Source organism: Lycorma delicatula, chromosome 12 (assembly GCF_047948215.1).
Source record: "Lycorma delicatula isolate Av1 chromosome 12, ASM4794821v1, whole genome shotgun sequence".
NCBI classification, from domain to species: Eukaryota; Metazoa; Arthropoda; class Insecta; order Hemiptera; family Fulgoridae; genus Lycorma; species Lycorma delicatula.
Window position 1 is genome coordinate 39742337 of NC_134466.1, and position 22866 is coordinate 39765202.

General features: G+C 28.2%; 1 protein-coding gene across 3 annotated transcripts in view; it reads left to right on the forward strand.

The window, feature by feature from the left end:
- Positions 1-566: 566 nt before the first annotated feature.
- Nuak (Nuak family kinase 1) overlaps positions 567-22866 on the forward strand; it is a 121805-nt gene continuing 99505 nt past the window's right edge. Inside the window, exons 1-4 of one of the 3 annotated variants that reach the window (XM_075380484.1) lie at positions 567-696; positions 13173-13318; positions 16814-16892; positions 22121-22241. In XM_075380484.1, coding sequence (XP_075236599.1) covers positions 13221-13318; positions 16814-16892; positions 22121-22241 — 298 coding nt within the window. In that variant the 5' untranslated portion in view covers positions 567-696; positions 13173-13220. Of the gene's footprint in view, positions 697-1239; positions 1687-13172; positions 13319-16813; positions 16893-22120; positions 22242-22866 lie in introns of those variants that run through there. The other 2 variants (XM_075380486.1, XM_075380485.1) reach the window with 2 other exon arrangements.

A 22866-nucleotide genomic window follows, 5' to 3' on the forward strand; every position in this document is an offset into this window, starting at 1 on the left:
TAAAATGTTATAGATATCAAATGAAAATAGGGGGTGCTATAGTTCATAGTGTCCACACGTTAGTCGCCACTGAATAAATTACTATGGTTATATTTTATAACCATGAGTGACAACACTGACATACAATAAAACAAATTATCATTAAATAAAACAAATTAAAATGAAATGTTGCTTTTCTCAGTTATTATTTCGCTCAGTAAGTGGCGGAACCATAATAGAGGACACAAAAAAACTGAACTTTTTTAAATCTTGACTTTTGAAGTCGCAAGAGTAAAAAGTTGGTAATTGCTCGTTTATAATTTGGCGCCGAGAAATGAACAACTACTTTTTAAATTTTTAATTCATTTTTATGTCAGTTTCACCACTTTTTTTCATAATTTAACTCATAACAGCGCGTAATATCAAAACTTTGTGAAACGTGATACTTTCGTTACAGGCAAAAAATGTTTCTAGGTACGATATATCATACTTCTAGAGAAAACCTGTAGGTGGTGTCTTACGTTGCATGTAGCTTTGAAAACTAATTCTCTAGTTCTATTGGCATCCGATAGATAGCGTATAATCCTGTTGTCAGAATGTGGTTGAAATGTTGAAGTAGAACGTGGGATGATGAATAATGTTTTATTTTCATTCCGGGAAATAACATTAAAAAAAGAATAAAAAAATGTGATAGTCAACATATGCGACATAAAGTAGGTTAGTTGTTTATAAAAGAATTTGATTTTATTTTTTCAGAATTAAATCCGGCTTTATGAAGATTTATGCATAAATTATTTTTTCATGCTTTGCATATAAAATTCCTTATTTTTAGGTGTTTACGTATTAAAAGCTAATTTTGAATAATTCTTCAAAAGTTACGTTACGTTTTATATAATATTGTTGAATGAAAATCTGGTAATATTTTTCAAAACGGGGGCGTTAACTGTTATCTTAGATTATAGTTATGTGTTTTTTGGTAATTTTTTTTAAATGAATTTTACTTACATAATTTTAGAGGGAAGTAAAGGTTGTGATTTACTCGTATTATCTTGTAGGCGTTTTGTACTATTTATTATGAAGTTAAAATGTAGGAGTAGTCATCTCAGTTTTACTTTGTAATTTTGCAAGTTAAATGGCATTCTGGTTCTGTTACTTGTATTTTAAATTGTAAAACAATAGTAACTGATGAAAAGTAATTTGTTACGGTTCATTGTGTTCATTAGCATTTGAAAACAATAGTAAATAAAAACATAACCTAAGAATTTTTAGTAATGAATCTGGTGGTCCATTCAGCGTTCATGTGGAAAGATACAAACGTCTTTAAGAAAATACGCTACACAGATTAGACGTTGACTGAATATTTGGGATCAAAAAACCTACTCTGCTCCCTCTTTTTAACTTCGTTTAATGTCTTTCTCTCTCTGACAGAGATTTTATTCTAAAAATAGATTTGTGTCTAGGACAGAGTATGTATGTATATGTGTGTGTGGGTTTAACATTAGAAACTCAATAGTATCATTGCAAGGGGCTTATTTCTAGTAACGCGTAATGTTAATTGAATTTTTATACTTATTTAATAAAACAACATTAGTTAAAAAAATGTTTGGTGATGGACTTTTTGTTTTTTATCAGTGGTGAATATATAAAGTTTAGTGTTATTAGAGTGTTTTAAATTTAATTTTAATGGGATGGAGTAGCTTGAAGAAGGTAAGTATATCCTATTTAATTGGCTTTTAACCAAATCATTCAGAACTGTACTATTTTTTAATCTAAATCAAATACGAATCAAAAATAAATTATTTCACTGATAGGATTTTTTCTATAAGACCAAAATACTTGAAAATAAAATCTATTAGATTCTAATAATTGTAGTTAATATCAAATTTGTTTTGATTTTAATAAAATTTATTTTAGCTCATTGGATTTTGAAACTATTTTATGATAGTTTTGACCTCAGAAGGAACAGTTGGCCTTAAAAGAAAAACAAGATTTTTTTACATATTAATTACTCATGCATATCTCTAATATCTTCATGAACTGCTTTCTATACATTTTGTTTTTATCTGTTAATTAATAAACCACTATATTGTATCAAGGTTCTTACATAATTATTGAACTTTATTCTATATTCTCTTAGTTAAACTAAGATATATATTCTGTAAAGTTAAAATTTCTTTAACATGATCTCAAATTATTATTTTTATTTTTAAAATTAGAAAAAAATATTCATGTTATGTTCTTGAAGCGATTCATTAAATCCTTGAATTAAAATAACTTTGTTATTCTATTTTTGTAACTTGTTTCAGTTCTATTTTGTTGATAATTTGATTAATTTAATGTAGAATCCAGTATAAGCTGTAGCGAATTAATTATGCTTAAAGAACCTTAATTTGTATTCAGATAACTTTTTATATAATATTAATAATTTACTTAATTTTTTACATTATAACTTATAATCTGTCATTCAAAAAAGAAAAAAAAAACAAATTAAATTTGTATACAGATTGTAGATTGTACTTTAAAAGAATTATACTTTTTTTAGTCCCTTGGAAAGACCAGTAGTGTATTGTACTCTCTTTATTGGTTTGAAAAAATTTGGAATAATCTTTTTCAGTATTTTTTTTAAAAATCTTATCATTTTTCTGATAACTTTGATCAACAGCAGTAAAGATATACACTACCTTTTAAAAAATTAAGTGGTTAAGAACTCAAAATAAACATTATTTTCTTTGGTGGAATCATGTTGCTGTCAGAAATATAATGACAAGTGTACTAAAAATCATTTCTTTTGAAACATATGAACTGCTGTTTTAGGTTTAATGTTGAACAAAAATAAATGAATAGTAAATAAAGTAGCTGTGTGTATATTCTTCTGTGTATCACTGTACATGCCTTATTATCTTTTTTAGCATCTGGAATGTCATATAAATAAATACTAGAATTTGAAGGGTGTGAAGTTTGGGAAGGAATTCCAATTGCCTAAGCATATTTAATAAACATATTAACAAAAATTCCACACAGTACCAACAGTTTATGTAGTTTCTTACAGCAATACCTTAATATAGTACTCAGTAAATTTATACCCTCTTATATTTATGTAATATAAAAATGATGAAGGTAGATCAAACTTCTCACATATTTTCCACAGTTACACACGATATGTGGTGAATTGTCAGCAAGTGTTAACATGCTGGCCTCCGTGGCATGAGTGGTAGCGTCTTGGCCTTTCATTTGGAGGTTCTGGATTCGAATCCCGATCAGGCATGGCATTTTCACATGCTGCATTATCCATCTCATCCTCTGAAGCAATACCTAATGGTGGTTCCAGAGGTTAACAAAAAAGAAGAAAAAGTGTTAACTGAAGAAGTGTTTCTGGTCAGTTGTTAGAAAACCATTAAACTGGTTCATATAGATCTCCTAAGTTAAACAATATTGTAGGTAGTTTTACTATTTGTTGTTGAAATTTAGTATTAAAGACTAATAATAATCAGCAGTGAGTCCCTTTTAAAGTTGTACAATAAAGGATATAAAATTTATATATATATATTTGTATAAATAGAAAAAAAGGTTTCTAATGTTTAAAAAATTGTTAAAAATTACCCTGTGCAACACCAAGAATAATAAATTATATTTATAACTTAGATTTTAAGGATGATATGTTATAAAGAACTGAAGACTTAGTTATAAAATGTCTGGCACAAGCTCCGACAACATACTGCACACAGTACTAAACTAAAATCAAAGATACATATAATGACAAAAAAGTTAATATGTAGTATATCAACCTACAATAAAAACAAGAAAAAAACAACAATATTATTAGGAAGAAGATTGTTGGGTGACTACAGGCTAACAAAACATACAAGGCAAACAGCAGACCAAAAGTGAGTAAATTTAATCTCTGGTCGTAAAAACAGGATTCATTTAAAATGATATTAAATGCTTAGCATAAATTTGACATATACCACTAATCACAAAGATCTCTGAATGTTTGAACAATTAACGTTTTTTTAAAACAACTGTCAAACAAATAAACTGTACAGTTTAGATGGAGTATGTATTTGACTATGTATTAAAGGAGTTCCTTATCACTTTTAAAATGGGTGCCATTAATAACAGTACTTTTAGTTGCTCAGTGATGAAAAAGCTCCATAATTACAAAAATGATTCCTAACATGTTTAAAATAATCGTTTAAAAATGCGTAATGCTTTAACTACATAGATTCTTCTTTTGTTGTTTGATCTTAATTTAGTTTAATAGTGATGAATTAGTTTGTAAGAAGTTTGTTATATTCAGTTATAAAGATGTATTTTGTAGAAAACAATTTACTAGTTATATCTAAAGCAAAATAAGTTGTCAGATTAATCCATACTTAAAATTTCTTTTGTTTTTAATAAGTTTTATCATGATGAGAATTTTGTTTACTTTGAGATTCATGATAAAACATAACGTAGATTTGTTTGTAGTGTGAGCCTTAACATTTAATTCAAGTTTCACAGTTTTTTTATCATAAATATCATGATTAAAATTTTATTAAAAAAGCACAATACATATATGTTTCTTGGGAAGAAGTGTTCAAACATCAGAATCTGATTTAAACTATGAAAGTAAACTGATTAATTCTTTCAGGACATTAGTAAAACAACCAGAGGTAATCAATTAAATTACTGCATTAAATGTCCAAGGTAAAGGATATTTATTTCAATTAATGGAGAAATTTAAAAAAGGACTTAGGGCTTAAGAATTTAAAGGTAAGGTAATATTTTTTACTATAAACTGGTTGTTTGAAATCGTGTTCAACAAAGTAAGGTATCAATTCTTACTTAATAATGTTATTTTATGTAATAAAAAATATTATAGAATTGATAATTATTGAGATATTAATGATTTAATAGTGTCAACATTTTTAAATTTAAGAATGTAAAGTAATTGCACTTTTTTATTTAAAATATTGTTGTTCTCTTATGGTAACTATTTAATTTATCTCAGTTTGTTCTTGAGTGTAATTTCTGTATTTAAAATTACAAAAAGAATTGTATTAGATAATGAAGTATGGTAGGTTATTTGACCATGTGAATCTTTTGTTTATTTTCAATTCCTTGAGAGTCACTTTCAGTGATGTTTGGGTCTCGGTATAATTATTTTCAAGTATAGGCTGCTACTTGTATTTTAATTTTGGTTATATGAAGTAAGTCTTATGGATGTTGAACTCTATTTAAAAAATAAAAATAAATATTGGATGTTATATTAGAATATTTATTGGAAACAAATATACAGCTGTGCCTTATTTTTGCTTGTAAATTAAAAAAAAAGTTTGTAATTTAAAACAGTTTAAATTGCATCAAGATTCCTTTCTGCAGTTTACATTTTTATTATTATTTAATTGGGTCTGTGTAAGATTGCTGAATATAAGGTAACTGAAATTTTTAATTTCATATAAGTCTTAAAGTAACTAGAAAAAAATAGTTCATTGTTAATCATGAAGTCAATTATGAAGAAAGATTTTTCTGTATTTTAAAAAAAAATGTAATATCTAAAAGTTATAAATATCTATTTACAAAGATATACTACATTTTAAACTTAAAAAATTATTTGAAGTTTTTTCATTAACTGGTAACAATTGATAAAAGTGTAAACATCCTTGATCATTTATACAATTTAAGTGTAAATTCACTTCTCTCCTGTGCTATAAATTCATTTTTATCCTACTCTTTAGTCACAATATTTTTTAGTAAAATCATATGCTTTGCTGTTCATAGTTCACATGCCAATTAATTATAGATTCTTTTCTAATTGAGTTTATGTGGCAATATAGTAAGGTGATATTTTTCATGACATTGTGCATGTCATCATTGATTCATTTATCATTAAAATAGTACATGTTATGTTATGAATTATCATTGAAAAGAAATTAATGAAAGATAAAAACACATGTATAACTTCAAATAGACCTAGAAAAAGCTTTTGACAAACTGAATTGAACAGGGCTTTTTAAGATTCTGAGGGTGGCTAGTATAAAATATACTGACAGAAGAGTAATTCATAGTTTGTATGTTTGTGATACGGCAATGATAAGATATAGAGAACATCAAGAAGAGGCTAGTATTGGACAAGGTGTATGGCAGGGCTGCAGGGTATCATCTTATTTGTTCAATCGTTACATACAGGAAAGGGCTGAATGAGATAAGAGAGAAGTTCAGGGAAGTGGGAGGAGTAAAGGTACAAGGAGAAAGAGCAGATATGGCAAGATTTGCTGATGATATAACCATATTATAAAAGAATAAACAGGATCTAACAGCATTTTTCAAAGAGATGGAAATTGTGTTCAGTACAGTTTATAATATTTGCATCAGTAAAACTTAAAATTCATATACGTGTGACAAGTCAAATGAAAGTACAATACATGCTGGTAGGAGAGTGTTTGGAAAATGTTAACTACTTTATGTATTTGGTCAGTAGGATAATGTCAGACAGCTAATCAGAAAAGGAAATAGCGAGCCATATCCACCAGGTTAGAATGGATTTAACAAAAAGCATAATCCATTTCTAACAAATTATGACCTTAAGAAGAGGCTGTTCACTCACACTGCACACAAAACATTTTGTGTGGAGTGTGTTTTTTAATGGAAATGAGACATGTGCTCTTGGTGGTGAGAGAAAAGGAGAGTTAAAGCTCATGAGATATAGTGCTACTGCAGAATGAAAAAAAATCAGTGCTAATCCAGTGGGTAGATAAAGTGACTAATGAAGAAGTATTAAGTATGGTTGGCATTGATAAACCTTGCCTCTTGATCAAGTAAAATCAAAGAAGGACCAGCTGGGTTGGGCATTATGATGGGTTGACTAAAGTGATATTAGAAGGTGTAATGGGAAACCCAGCAGGTTGTTCTAGTGGTGAACGCGAATGCGTCTTTGTAAATCAGCTGATTTGGAAGTTGAGAGTTCCAGCGTTCAAGTCCTAGTAAAGGCAGTTATTTTTATATGGATTTAAATACTAGATGGTGGATACCGGTGTTCTTTGTCAGTTGGGATTCAATTAACCACACAACTCAGAAATGGTCGACCTGAGACTGTACAAGACTACACTTCACTTACATTCATACATATCCTCTGACCGGAACGGTAATTCCGAGAAGCCAAACAGGAAAATGGAAGGAAAGAATGCTAGAGGAAGTTCAAGGCTCATATCGATCAGTTTATGAAAAGTTGTGGTACCAACACAGAGTTAAAGAGAAGAGATTTGCTGAAATTTGGAATGCTGGCAGTCACTTTCAAACTAATCCTAGGACTGTCAACAAAGATGAGGTGCTTGTTGTACTGTGAAATCCATGTAGTTTTAGCAAATGTTTGCATTCAGAATGTGAAGTTAATTAAATTTTTTTTGAGAATTAATTTATTTAAATTAAAGTAATTATGCAAAATATTAAAATTTTTAAATTAAATTTGACATAAAAATGTAAAATTTTAAAATTTTGATTTCTTAATTTTTTTATTCATCTACTATTGAGCAAGGTTCTCTATTACCAGTTACTGGTGTAATAAAACTGAGTCCAAAAACAGCGAGCACAGTTTTATTTGGCAGCATTCATAGTTTGAAAATCCATTTTAAATGAAATCGTAATGGTATCTTTTTTCAGAAATCGTTATTTACATTTTTTTTTAATGTTTCACCTTTTCAAGAGCCATTTTAAGGGTTTGCAGTACCTAATGGATTATCTCCCTTGCCAATTGCATCTTTACTATTGCCAAACTATCTGTCAAATCAAATTTGGAAACCACTTGCATTATTTGAAATAAAATTTTCTTCAAAAAAGGTCACTTTTGTATTTTTCTATATCTGTCAGTTATTGAGAAAAGTAGCTTTAAAGATGTAACAGTGTATGATGCAGTGGCTCAACCATTACTGTCATTTCCACTGTTACTATGTGTGTGACATGACATGCTACAACTGCCTCCAGTTCTTGATTAAAAAACATAAAATAAAAAAAATGAGAAAGAAGTATAATCACCTTTTCGTGGTGTTTGTCAGGTAATGCTAAGAACTGTGCAAAATATGTTTACCTATATGTTTAACTGCTGTACGTTTAACTACTATTTTAAAATGGTAACTGACTTTTTGAAAAATCATAAAGAATACAAAAGGCAAAAACACCTTGTCTTAATTAAAAAAAAAAAAAAAAAAAATTTTCTTTAATTGTAATGTGTTGGACATTGGTAAACTTTATCAGAAAATTAATTACTATATTTTGTATAATAAAATATTTTGTTAGTATATTTAACCTTTTGAGATCTAACTTCAAAAAATTATTGGCAACAATAATTTGTATTTTAAGTGTACATACTGAAGTTAGAGTTCATTTTGGAAAGAAATGTTATAAGATAAAAATAATCTTTCATTTTTTAAAAAACCTCAAAACTCTTTCATAAAAAAATATTCATAAATTCCAGTTCCAGTCAAGATATTAACTCTACTCCTTGTTCCAACTCCCTTGTCTTTGAGATGTTCTTCAAAATAAACAGCAGTACCCATTATTATAAAGATGCCACATTTGTCCTTTATAAATTTGAGAGTTTTGCCATCATACCAAAATTGAAAAAAAAATTGGTTCAGCCACTCCCATTTGTTATCAACCCAAATAGATGCCAACATATAAACTTGCTCAATAGAATTTTTGCACTTGATATTTCATGACCTAAATCCAAAAAAAAAAAAAATGGAAACCTAACTTTTTGCTCTAATATCGTAGTAATATTTTTGTAACTGCCATGAAGATAAAAATGCAGAGAAATAACTAGTACAGAACATAACCAAATGTTGTTTAAAATATTCATTTAAATAATATTTTTTTTTACCTTCAAATTTTCCTTCTAATCTTCTTGAAGTCATTAGGGTGAGAATAAAATGTCTTAAATCTTCTATATAACATAATAATTTGTCATCAAAGATAATTTTTTACTGATGCTGCTCAGAAGTAATGTTCTTTTGTATTGATCACCAGAGAAAAAAAAACAGAATTGAGAACCTACTTTTTTAGAATCTGTATTTAAAATATACATTTTTTTTAGTTTCTGGATTTATAGTTGATATTTCTTACTATACCTTGCTTGCTTGTTCTTTTACAATACTTATATTATTATCAATGCTACTATAGTTGCAGCCTTTTTTTTATGTGATGGTTAACAAAAACTGAATGTTATATTATTTTAGAATTGATTTTGCATTCATTTTTATCACTTCAAAAAGTGCTGTTCAGTTTTGTACTCATATCATGCTGTGTTCGTTATTAAGTATGTTCTGCCAGTGAAGTTATGTTTTATTTGGTTTCTTGACCTCATAACTACTTAATGACCTGCTTTTCTATAAGTGATTTTTTTTTCAGATTCTTTGTTAATTAGTGGAATGTAACAAAACTAACTTAGTTCATTTAACCTATTAATGAAATGTTAAGTGGATGAGGTTTTTAAATGGTTTAAAAATTGTTAAATGAGATTTTTAATTAAATACCAATGTTGATGATGCACAACCAAATTTATTTTTTCAATATTAGTTGAGGGTTTAAGGTACTGTCCAATCATATCAAATAGTAGAAATTTTGTGTCATCATAGTTATTAAGACTTGTCCTTTGCACTATGTCTGTGTCCATTGTCCTCTATTCCTGTTAAAATTCCTGATAGCTACCATTTCCATTTAGATTATCTGTCATTTTTATCTATTTCCTGCTTCTTTCTTTTGCACATTCCAACTCCATCTAAAACGACCCTTTCTTTTAAAATGATATTTCCCAACATTTAGTTCTCATTCCAAATTGTTTTAATTAATCTTCAATTCTCTTACTTTTTCTCAATTCTTTTATATTTTTCAAATTTAATACAGTTAGCACTTGTGTATTTTTTCTTATTGTCTAAGTTCCATTAGACATACTTATAGGCATTTTGATATGTGCCTTTAGCTAATCCTGAAAAAAGCGTAGTACTTAATGTACTGTACCATACCTTTTTTAGGAAAATAAACGAAGTGAGATCCCATTGTCTTCTTCATTGAGTTGAATTTTATATTGCATTTCATACTAAGCCTGTGAAATACATCCTTCCTCTGAGTTTATATTTTCATTCTGCTTTTCACAGAGATTGGATACATAGTAAAGAACATTATATATAAAAGAAATTATTCTTGAGTGGATCTTTTTCTAACTTAGAAATTTATATGCGTTACAGTTATAAGAAATATATCTGATTTTATCATTAAACAATTAATCAATATACTGGATTAATATTTATTATTAATAAACTTTAATTCTTTTCCCAATTTTGTACTTTAAAAGCTCTGATGTGATTTCTTTTTTTTGTTATGTAAATTTATTAGAAACTTACTTATTCCATTATTATTATTATTATTATAGATAATTAAAATCATTCTTTTTTATGTATAAGATAGGGAAGAGTCACTAAGTTTCTATTTCATGAATTATAATCAGATTCTCATAACTTATAAAAATACCTTATTGACTGATTATATCATTAATCTAATTAAAAAAAAAGATTGTTGATCAACATGAAAGATTAACCTTAGGATTGGCAGCTGTCAGAAAACTGACACTTTAATAGTCACTTCAATAATTGATATTTTCTATACTATTCACCTTCAATTACCTCAATTTTGGTACTAGACAGGTCATGCACTTTTTTTTTGTATGATGACTTTTAATCATTGCATGTCATCAACGGAGCTGGAAATCAGTCATATATATATATATATATTAACTTAAATATAATTTATTTAAGTTTATTTTCCTCTTGATGGGTTAGAATTAAATATAAAAAGATATATTTTACTTAAAAATATTATCTTTATTAATTTCTTGGATTAAACAATCAACTATACAAACTTATAAATTAAATTGTATGTAGTTGATTGGTTAACCCAAGAGATTAATAAAGATAATATTTTTAAGTAAAATATGTCGTATTATATATATATATTTCTTTAAAAAATGCTGCTTACATATTTTGTACAATTTTGAAAACATTGTGAACTGAACTGGGGAAACTTAATAATTTTTCCCTAAATCAATGGGTATTTGGAGGTATTTGCAGAGAAATTAGAAATATAATTAACCAAACCTAATCTACGCTCTCTTAGCTTGCTACCCCATTTTTTTATTTCAACTTGTCAATTTTATTCAAACTTGGGTTCTCCAGATGGGTGAGGTCCAATATATAAGCACTATGCTTATAATTCTAATCTAACCAAACTTATCCTATGGTTGCTTCACTCACTAATCTTGACTAGCAAGCGAAGCGAGCATAGGTTAAGTTTGGTTAAAGATATTTATAATTTCTCTGCAAATACCCACTGATTTGGAAGAAAAGATTGAAAAAAGTAGCCGTCAGATTCAGAAAATGTATCAAAAATTTTATTTTATTTTTTATAAAAAAAAATGCTTAAGAGTATTGATATTATTTAAGTGTTAATTAACTTTCTATTCAACTTTGTAGAAAAAATATTATGTATGATATTCTTGTTTAAAAGATTAAAATTTTTAAAATGAATGTCAAAGTAAAAGATGCGGAATGCGTTAAAACAGCATGATGTAATTAATATAAGTAAAAGCAGCTAGTTCTTGATGATTTCCGGCCTCCGTCGCACGAGTATTAGCATCTCGAGGTCCCAGGTTAAATCCCAGTCAGGCATGACATTTCACACACTAAGAATCATTCATCTCATTCTCTGAAACAATACCTAACGTGGTCCTGAAGGTTAAAAAGAAAGCTAGTTCTAGATTTAAAGTTTTTAAAAACATTAAAAAATTACTTCTGAAACTTGTGGAAGTAATTTTCTGCAAGATATGTGATCATTGTATTGTAGCAGTGAACATGTTTACAATTAATTTAAATTTGGTTAGTCTCTTCTTTTATTTAGAACTGTCTGCAGTTTAGTTTATGTACTACTGCAGGAAAACTGTGTTCATATGTTCTTTGCGGTCTGTAGTTTTGAAAGTACATAGTTACCTTCTTTTTTTAAAAAGAAGTATTTTTTGTAACTTTTTTAAACAAAATATGAAAGTTAATCTGGACAATTTATATGAATTGATATATGTGTTGTAAAACAAGAAGGTGTTCATAAAAAATGTAAGAATGTTTCTTAAATCTAATATTGTATGGCCACATTTACTGTTAACAATCGTCATAAATATATAATTTCATCATTATCTATTTAAGCTGTTAATAAACCTTGTCGTCTAGTTTTGATTTAAATAATTTTTTTTTTTTGTAAATGAGTTCTTTCATATATTCAAAATGTACTACAGTAACTGTTTATGAAACACACTGACTTCAAAAACATTGAATTCATGTTTTTTAAAAAGTTTAATGTGTTTGTAAAATGTATAATTTAAAACATTACAGGTGAAATAAAAGTATGTAGTAAATGAACATACAGATTACAGATGAAAAACATGCTATGGACTATATACTAAACAGCTTTTAAAATGAGCACCGTTAATAAAGAACATTGCAATATCACTGAGGAATCTCAGAATCTTCTGGATGTGTACCTGCTATGTATTTAGAAAGTAATTTGAATTTTTTTCAATTCTATTCTGATTAAAAAGTAGATTATTTTTTGTTGTTTGAGATTTGCTTTATAATGTGGTGGTTTAGAGTATCAGTGTTTGTATTTTCTGTAAGTTTATGAACTTACTGTGATATATTTTGAATACATGAAAGAACTCAATAGATCATTTACAAAAAAAAATTATTTAAATCAAAACTAGATGACAAGGTTTATTAAAGCAGCTTAAGTGGATAATGAGAAATTGTATATTTTTTATTGTTTAACAGTAAAAATGGCTACACAGTATTAGATTTAAGAAAACATTTTTATACTTTCTATGAGGATATCTATCCTTAAAAAGTATCCAATTTAACTTTCATATTGTTTAAACAAATTTCACCGTTTGATATATTTATTGTAACTGAAGTGAACTGAAAATTAAATACTATTTTGTGTTTTAGATCAGCTGGTCTCTTTCAGTTTGCAGCGAGGTTCTGATACCTTTTGACTTACTATTTCATCTATTTATCCTCTTCATTAAAATTTGTTGATAGGTTGTAATACTACAATAAAATAAAATTATGCTTTACTTATATGAATATTATTCAGTTCATTTTTATTCATTTGCTTGTTCTTAGGTGCTAATTGTTTTAATTAATTAAAAAAAATAATTAAATTCATCCAAAATGGTAGTTCCGGAGGCTTCAATAAATAATATAATGGGTGGATTAGAAAACACCGCTGGTGTTAGATTGCATAATCATCGACGGAAATTGAAACAAAGGTACGTTTATTTATTTTTATTATTTTTATTTGTTTTAGTGTTTTAAAGATAATATAATAACAAAGAAAATTCAACTTACACAATATAGTTTATCTCTTATAGAATACTGAACCCTGATCATATTTAATCACTACTATCAGTTAAAAAGTTACAGACTTCAGAGTTTGAAATAATATAAAAATTATACAGATAGATTCTTTGTTAAAATTTATACTCTATTTTTACAGGGGTTTTTTTCCTCTCAAGCTTTTAAAATTTTAATTGTAATACTATGTATTTATTATTTATAAATTTACATTTACTTTTTCAGTTATTATTTTGAAAAAATGTATTTTGTATAATTAATGAATGCTGTGGGCTATTTATTAATCATATCCTTATTTCTTTAATATTTCAAATATTTAAGCACTATTCTTTAGTATGTTGTCTGTGAATGAATGTGGGTCATTGAAATTAGGCCTGATTTTTACAAAATAGAAGCCAAAAGATTGCAAGCTATTGATTCATATGAAAATATTGCGTTTGTACAACAGTTTTTGATGAATTTCTCAATGAAAAACTGGCAGAAAAAGCTTAGAAGAATTATTATGGCAGAATTTCGTTATTAATTTAAGAACTGAAGTATTATAATGAAGTTACAGATGATAAATATAAAACTAATTTTACAATAAATGTGGTTAGCTAGAAACTAAAGAAAATTTGACATGATAGATTTATAAAAGTAATAAATTTTTATTTTGTAATAATAATAAAACCTTATTTTCCAATGTTTTCAGTTAAATTGAAATATTTACATGAGACTAGTTTTATTTATTTTATGATTATAAAAATCTGTTGCTAGCTTTTTAAGTCATTCATTGACACTTTTTTAATCTCATACTTTTGGAAATAAATTGAAAGTTCTGGAGGTCAAATCAGGAGGTTAGGGCTGTATGGTGTGGGTGCTGTAATACTACCTACCAAATTTTTGAAATGAACTTCAGTTATTCAAGTGCAAACATTATGTATGTATAACATTATGCAAGATAAACATTATTACATATTTATTAAAAACTATGGTGTTTTGTTTCGCAATAATGAATGATAGATGGCAGTTTTGTTTATCTTGTATTGCTGAACAGAGCTAGTTAAAATTTTTAAAGTAAGTCTATGAATATACTGTTATCCAACTTTTTGTGAACTCTAAAGATAAGAGGTCTTTCTAATCTGAAAAAATAGCAATCATTACTTTCAATTTTCTTAGAGTCTGTTTGATTTTCTTATATGTTATTCCATTGATTGGTGTTATTTTGCGATAACTTTAAGAGGGATCCATATTTTGTCACTGTGAAGAAATTCATCATTCTCTTGTCTCTTCAGTCAAGAAATGTTAATACCACTCCTCCCATTTGCTTTATCTTGTTAGGAAGTATTGTGATCGTGAAAAATTTTGATTTTCAGATTTCAACGGAAGTATCCATTTTGACCATCCCTAAATCCATTTTAACTAGTTTCGGCATGACATCTGTATGTACCCTGCATATCTCAAAAATGATTTGTTGTAGTATGTTAAAATTTTGGATTTAGGACTGTTGTAACATCTAGTTATGCACCAATTAATCAAATATTTGGATTGTACAAGGGGAAGGCACTTCAGTTCAAATTCAACTTTTTTAATTTAAATATATTGATTTATTAATAATTATTAACCTCTGATTGTAAAAATATGTGTATTTGTAATTTAATAGGCGTACAAGGAATCATGTGGTCTCCATAACAGATTTTTTCTTTCGACTCTTGTACACTACTGAGCAATATGATGAGACTACAAACTTTTGAATATCAGAAATGTACACTCCTGAAGCAGCAGTTTTCACCATACGTGTTCAGTTCACTTTTATGAGGGATGTGTGTGTGTGATTTTTATAGTTGATTATTTTCTAATATTGTGTATTGAAATGTTTTATCTTCAAAAGGTAGCTGTTGCTATAATAGTTTTAGATCCTGAAAATAAGAAGAAAAAGTATTCTTTCACATTTTGTGTAAAAAAAAATGAAACTAAAAAAAAATTACTGAGATATGCTTTCTTAATAAAGATGTCAATTTTTTGTTGTACGTCTTTTGCTAATATTGTTAATTTATATGCATAAAACAAGATACCAACAGGTTTGTATAAACCAAATTATTGGTTTATACCAGTGCCAGACCACTTTAATTTATTTACTTATCCATTTCTTTTCTGAAAAAACCTTTTAGTAGTATTTACTTTAGGATAGACGTTTCTGGTTGCATCCAGAAAACATGGTTTTATTAAACTAAAAATTTGTTATAAACTTTGTGTTTTTAATTTTCAAAAAAAAAAACAGTATTTTGGAAATTCAATTTTCTAGAGATGACTTTAAGATTTGTAGAGCTTAAATTGAACCCATCTGGCACAAATATTTTTTGTATCTGAAATGTTCACTGACAGTTTTGTTTGGATAGGCCTGAAATTTAAGGTATAATTATACAATCCAACCATAGTAAATCATCTGCTCTTATGAGTTATTGTTGATATTTTCTAGAATGTTTGATGTATAATTAAGATTTCATCATGAACATTCAGTCTTAATCCATTGAACATGAGGTTTTATTTTCTCATCCTTGATTCGTTTGTACATTATATTGGTCAAAAAATTAACAGTTGCTGTTACCAGAGTTAAAAAACAATCTGTGGATGATTGTTGGTTAGAATGGAAGATTGAGAAGGGGCAAGTAGATTGAGGGAGTCAAGCTTTGGGAGATCTCTAGCATCAGAACTATTAAAATCAGTAGTAGATAGACATTTTTTCCTGTGGTGCCATGTGTTTTCCTCAAAGTATCCATCTAGATCTTTACTGCAGTTACTACTTCCCATCTTAATGCAATTGATTAATTATATGGCTCTCTTGCCTTTTGGGTGATTTCTCACCCCAAGAGAGTTGAATATCCTCACCCCTACCTGCACATCTACCTTCATATGAGGCCTTTGGATTTAATAAAGAAGACCCTTTCCCAGGAGTCACTTGGCTAGCTGAATCCAGTTTCAAAGCACTGGGCAATGTAATCACCACATCTTTATGCCCAGATAGTATCTGAAAAATATGAAATAAAGGATGATTCATCTTTCTTAGTGAGATATTAATAAGGTGTTTGGCTGATGTCATGATGACATGAAAATACCTTTGAAATTCAGTAAAGTGGTCAACATGCTAAAATAGAAATTAATTAATGAGCCAGCTGATTTTTACATAGCATTGAAATTTGAACGTACACATTCTTTTTTCATAACTATGAAATTTGCCTTAAAAATTTATTGTATATGAATGAATATACAAAATGTGTTTGTAATAATAATTCAAATTGTATGTTTTTTAATTTTTTTTTTAGTTTTTTTACTCTATGTTTATTTAATTTATTAAGTTTAATAAACCTGTTAAGTTTGGTAAATAAAATTTCAGCACAATTACCAATCTAATTTTATTTTTTGTTATTTAGATTTGACATTGTGCGTAAGTTGGGACAAGGAACATACGGAAAAGTTCAGTTAGGAATTAATAAAGAGACTGGTCAAGAGGTTTGTAATTATTCATGTTTGTTAAAAAAATTTTATTTCTATTTTGTGAATTTTATTAAGTAATTATTAAATACTTTACCAGTGAATTTGGAAATCCATAAATAAGAACTAATTGTTTTGTCATCCATTAAACCAATTTAAGTGGTATTAAGTTTTATACATTTGTTACATATGTGAATGGCTTAGAGAACAAGGATACAAGTGACTTTTTTTGGTAAGTAGTTATATGCAGAAATGAGTAGCCAAAACATTAAAAATGTTGTGGACGATAGATCTAACTCTATCTGGTACTAAAATCAACTGAGATCAAGATGGTACTAAGGCAAATAGAAAAACCACTTCCTGAATCAGATGTTTTGGTGAAAGGACAAAGGATTCAAGTCACTTATACCTTATACCCTTTGTCCGCTAGACTCTTCATATACAATGCTGCCCAACAATGTTTAAATTATATTAATCTTTTTACTCTTAAAAACTTCTACTAATATTTCACTAGTCTTCTATTAGCTTTTTAAGTTGATGGAGGATATGTTTTTTGAATTCACATGATCTGATCAGTGAAAGTATGCAGTTGTACTAAAATATTTAGTCCAGAATATACAAGGGTGGGCTGATAAGTTTCCGGCCTGATAAAGAAAACAACATTTTTCGGGGTTTTTTTTAGCTTTATTTTTTAATGTAATCTTCACAATGACTGATACGTCTTTCATATTGGTGTTCTTATTTAGTTATACCATTTTCATAATGCGATTCATTGAGCTCCTCAAAATACCCAGTTGCAGCATTAGTAACTTCCTTGTTGCTTTTAAATTGTTGTCCATCAAGCCATTTTTGAGATCAGGAAATAGGTGGTAATCGCATGGTGCTAAATCTAGTGAATTAGGTGGATGAGCAAACAATTTGAACCTTAGTTCGACAGATGTACTGGTGCATTGCCATGATAAAACAAGATTTTTTCCCGCTAGATGTGATATTTTTTTTAATTTTACCATTCAAACGCTGGAATTAGTTTAAGTAAGTACTCATCATTGATAGTTTTACTGTATTCAAGATAATCAATAGAAACAATCCATTTTGCTTTCCAGGAAACAGTTGCCATAAACTTGTTGGCTGATAAAGTGGTCTTTGCCTTCTTTGAGATTGGTTCACTTATCCCTGTCCACTGTTTTGACTGTTTACTTTTAGGATTGTAGTGGTGGACGCAAGTCTCATCCACAGTTATGAATTGACACAAAAATTCACAGGGTTTCACTTGTAGAGCACCAGATTCTCAGTTTAAACAGTTTTCTGTTGCAACTTTTGCTCGGGTGTTAGCAAATGCAGCATCCACCTCACGTAGAACTTTATGCAAAATAATTATGTAAAATATAACCTACGTGTTCTTTTGATATTTTAACAGTCCAGATATCTCACACGCTTAATCTGCAGTCTTCCAGCATGATTTTATGGATCTGTTCTAACATTTCAGGAGTTGTCACCTCAGCAGGGTGTATGGAGCTTGGTTTATCCTGAGTGGTCTTCCTTTTTTAAATTTAGAAACGCACTGTTTTGTCATTGAATATGATTGAGAAGAGTTGTTTAGTGTTGAGTCCATTTCTTGTTTGATTTGAAATTGTGTTAAACCTTTCTAATGGAAGTATTTTATAACTGGCATTTTTCCATTTTTGTGAGAATAACAACTGAAGGATATTACTATAGAATATCAGTAAGATATTAGACCTAATGGCATCATCTCTACTTCAGGCCAAATACTTATTAGCCCATTCTTGTAATTATCTATTTTAAATGTTTACAGCCATTCATTATAGCCTACTTGCAACCTTTTGATCATTTAGAGTTAATTATTGAATTTCTACTATTTGTAAGGAATATTTTAACTTAAAGTAAGTAAATTCATATTTTTTTGAATAAGCACCTGTGTATGTTCAATTTTCCTTATAAATGGGTAAATGAACAATATTTCTGGTTGTTGCTGTTTCTTTTGTTCATGAAAGATTTGTCAGTTACTAATAACTCAGGTTGCTTAATGTATACAAATGACGTGAAAATATTTAGTAAAATCCATTTTGTAGTTGATTGTTGTTTGTTGCAGGACAATGATTGTTGGTTGTTTGTTTTTATATAAATGCTGTATCACATCATATTAGCTTTAAGAAATAAATTTAGCTGTGAAAAATGTTTGATTGTTTAAAATGAAGTGAAGCAGGCTGAAAAAATGAAAAAATCAGCGAGTAGAAAGTGGTTAAATAAATCTTCTGAAGCAAATAGAATAATAAATAACAGAGTTTAAATCAGGGTAAAAAGTTTAATTAGGAAATTACAGCAGCAATCTTGGGATACTTTTATTGGAAGTATTGGAAGAAATGTTCTTAATCACCAAAGTCTGGCTTACAGATAATAAAAACTCTGAAAGCAGACCAGAAAGAAAGAGTGAAATAAAGTGTTATGAGAAAGAACATATCCTATGTTCTTTCTCATAACACTTTATTTCACTCTTTCTTCTCCTTTTACATTCTATATTCTAAAGAGTATTTTAGAATTCAGTGTATTGACTGTGAAAGCTGTAATTAGGATAATATTACGAATGAAGAAGTGACGCTTTTTTTTGCGGCCATTGAAAAACAGAGAAAAACTCCAAAACTGGATAATATAAATAGTTAACTTTTGATTTGACCAGTAGGTTGCTGCAAAAATCTTTAATTCTGTTGTCACAAAAATGTGTACCAAAAGTGGAGAAGAGCTAAGTGATTTCTCTCTAAAAAAGAAGAGCATTGTAATAACTGTCAGAATTGTAAGATGTTGGCTATAAGTTGTATTTTCCATTATTAAATATTAGACTGAAGTGTATAACTGAGTTGAAGAATAAATGGGTTTCAGGAAGGAGCAGTATATCGTGTATTGTGATGCTGAGTTGCTGTAACCAGATCCAAATTATGAGAAATTATGGAGAAAAAGGATTTCCTAAAAAACGTTTTATCAGTGCTATAAAAAATCTGCATTAAAATACTACCACTGTTTTACAGAATAAAGAATTGTTACATTTTTACCTTTTAGAGACAAATAAGGGAGTGTGACAGAGCTATTATGTTTCATAAACATTCTTTAATATCTATGTTGACAATGTTCTTTGGTAGTAGATATAACAATTTAACTTTGCAATATAATTGTCTGTTGATGTAATTTTGAGTACATTGCTTTTTGCTGATGATAAGATGATAATTCAAGAAACAAAAGATAAATTACAAACAGTTTATATTTTGTAAAATATTTCACGAGTATGGTTTGTAAACATCAGTGCAGAAATAAAAAAATGATGGCTTTTAAAAGTACAGAGCCAGTAAAAAACAATTTGGCATTACAAATAAGATATTAGAATGAATAATTGTTCCATTTATTTACAAGATGTAAAAAAAAAAAAAAAAATAATTCAGTTTAATCTGTGATTCTATTTATCAAAACCTAAGAAAAAACAAAACTAAGGTGGATACAGTGATAAAGTTTTATAAAATAATTGTTATATCTATTCTGTTATATGGTAGCGACATTTAGTTTCACTGCATTAAAGACTATAAATTGATATAGGAGTTAGAGATGAGATTTCTTAGGATTACAAAAGTTTGCACCAAATTTGATAGATTTAGAACTGATTAAATATCAGAAGATCTGTCCATTTTGAGTAAGAATGACAGATAAATGGAAGATGGATGTGCATTTTTTTTTTTGGATGGAAGAGGAGAAATATCAGTCATGAAGAAAAAGTAATTGATGCTGACCAACATTACGATGAATGTCAAAACAGGCTTAAAGGAAGACGAAAAGGAAATGTAGTACGTCATATATTCAGCATTTAGATTCGTGTAATTATAATTACGTAAAAAATAATAGTTTAAGCTGCTATGATAATATAATATTTAAAAACTTTTTTGTAGTTTTTAAGACTTATCTTATTTATCTTTCAGAAATGAAAATAGTCATTTTGCTAAACAAAATCTTAGTTTATTGTACACGTGATTATATTTTAGAAATTTTTGGTCCTTGTAGACATAAAAAGTTAATAATTTGGATTGTGTCCAGAACACATTACTTATATTGTAAAAGTTGTGACAGTTGTTCAATAATTAAGGATAAAATTGGCAAATGACACCTGAATTTATATTTTTATGGAACTTAAACAATAACTTTTAGTAGAAAATATTTTTGAAACTATAAAGGCCAATTTATTGTGATTATTTGGAAGAACAACATAAAATCAATAGTGAGTACTCTTGTAACATGCTAGAAAATAAAGTGCAACCTGTAATAAGGTGAAAACGTCCCAACTCTGAAGAGAGTTTTGTGAAGTTATTTATTTAAAAGTCATATTGGGAGATGCTGCTGCACTCATTTTCAGTCCTGATCTTACCCATCTTTTTTTTGTGTCCTGTCAAACTTTTTATATAGCAACAATGAGTCTAGAATGTAGTACAAGAATGGCTCAAATACAAAGGTGAATAATATTTTACTATTGAAACAATAAAAATGGGATTGCCTAAATATAGCTGGAGGTTATGTTGAAAAGTATTAGTTTCATTGTCATTGAATAAATAAAAGTTTTTCTACAATCATTTGTCTCTTCAATCGTTGAATGATCCTTGAAATATGAGCTGCCTACTTGATACTATTATAGATACTGAAAATACAAGGCTAGGTGCTGTTAAAACTATTTGATTTGGGATCTCTCTGTGAGAAAAGATTTTAAAAGACCCTTTCTCATTAAAATAATTTTTTTTGCAACAAATTTATCTCCTCACTTATAAATGGGGAGATAAATTTGTACATATACATATACATGCAGAATGAGTCAAAAGTATGGAAACCCCTCAAGAACTTTAAAGCCATTCCAGATAGAATACTGTAACTTTCAGGATAAGATATCGGTCAACTACTTTGCCTTTTGACAAGAAATAAAATTTCAACTCCTTGGGGGGATGGCACAGGGGTTATAACTCAAATGTTTTAAATGGTAACATCCTTTGTGTGATAGATCATTTTAAAGGTCTCTTTAAGACAACAAAAATGGTGTAAATAAAAAGTTGATATGATGTCTGTATCCAGAATAAGAAATTAAAGATAAAGTAGACTCAGAAAATTTATTCTTGCACTTAAAAAGAAGCCAGTTGTACATAATATAAATTCTGTTTGATCTGTTCTTTGTTTTATTATTATTATTATTATTTATTTTTTAACAGGTGGCTATAAAAACAATTAAAAAATGTAAAATAGAAACTGAAGCAGACTTAATTCGAATTCGAAGAGAGATACAAATTATGTCTTCAGTTCAACATCCTAATATTATCCACATTTATGAAGGTAAATTAAAATTAAGTGTTATTGTTTTAGGATGAGATAAATTAAAAAGAAAAAAAAAAACATATCACTTTTATAAATTATAGTTTATCATTTTAAACTACCTGCATGCATGTTTATGAGCTTCATATTTTGTCTTGGACAGATCATAGTTTAATATTTTCCTTTTATAGGGTTTGGTTCGCTTATAATTAACCTGGATGAAATATTATTATTTTACAGAGCTTGATAAATTTGTTTTAGTGTGAATATGTGCCCTTTCATACTCATTAATGCAAGGTTTTTGGAACATGAGGTATGTTTTTTAAGTAATTATCATTTTGATATATGTCCACTGCAGCTTGGCTATCACCATTTCATATGCATTGAGTAACTACAACTATTGATTTTCTACAGATGCCATTAGCTGATTGTTAGTCTGTGTTTACAGTTTCCTGTGTATGTTTAAAATGCCTATGTCTATAGGCTGCTATTGATTGTGAAATAAGTGCTGAAATTTGTTTATTAAATTCAAGAGGTACGAAAGCGGCCGAAATTCATAGCCAGATTAATGAAGTGTATGGAGATAATGCTATGTCTGATGGAATGATAAGAAAATGGGTTAGGGCATTTAAAGAGGACCGTACAA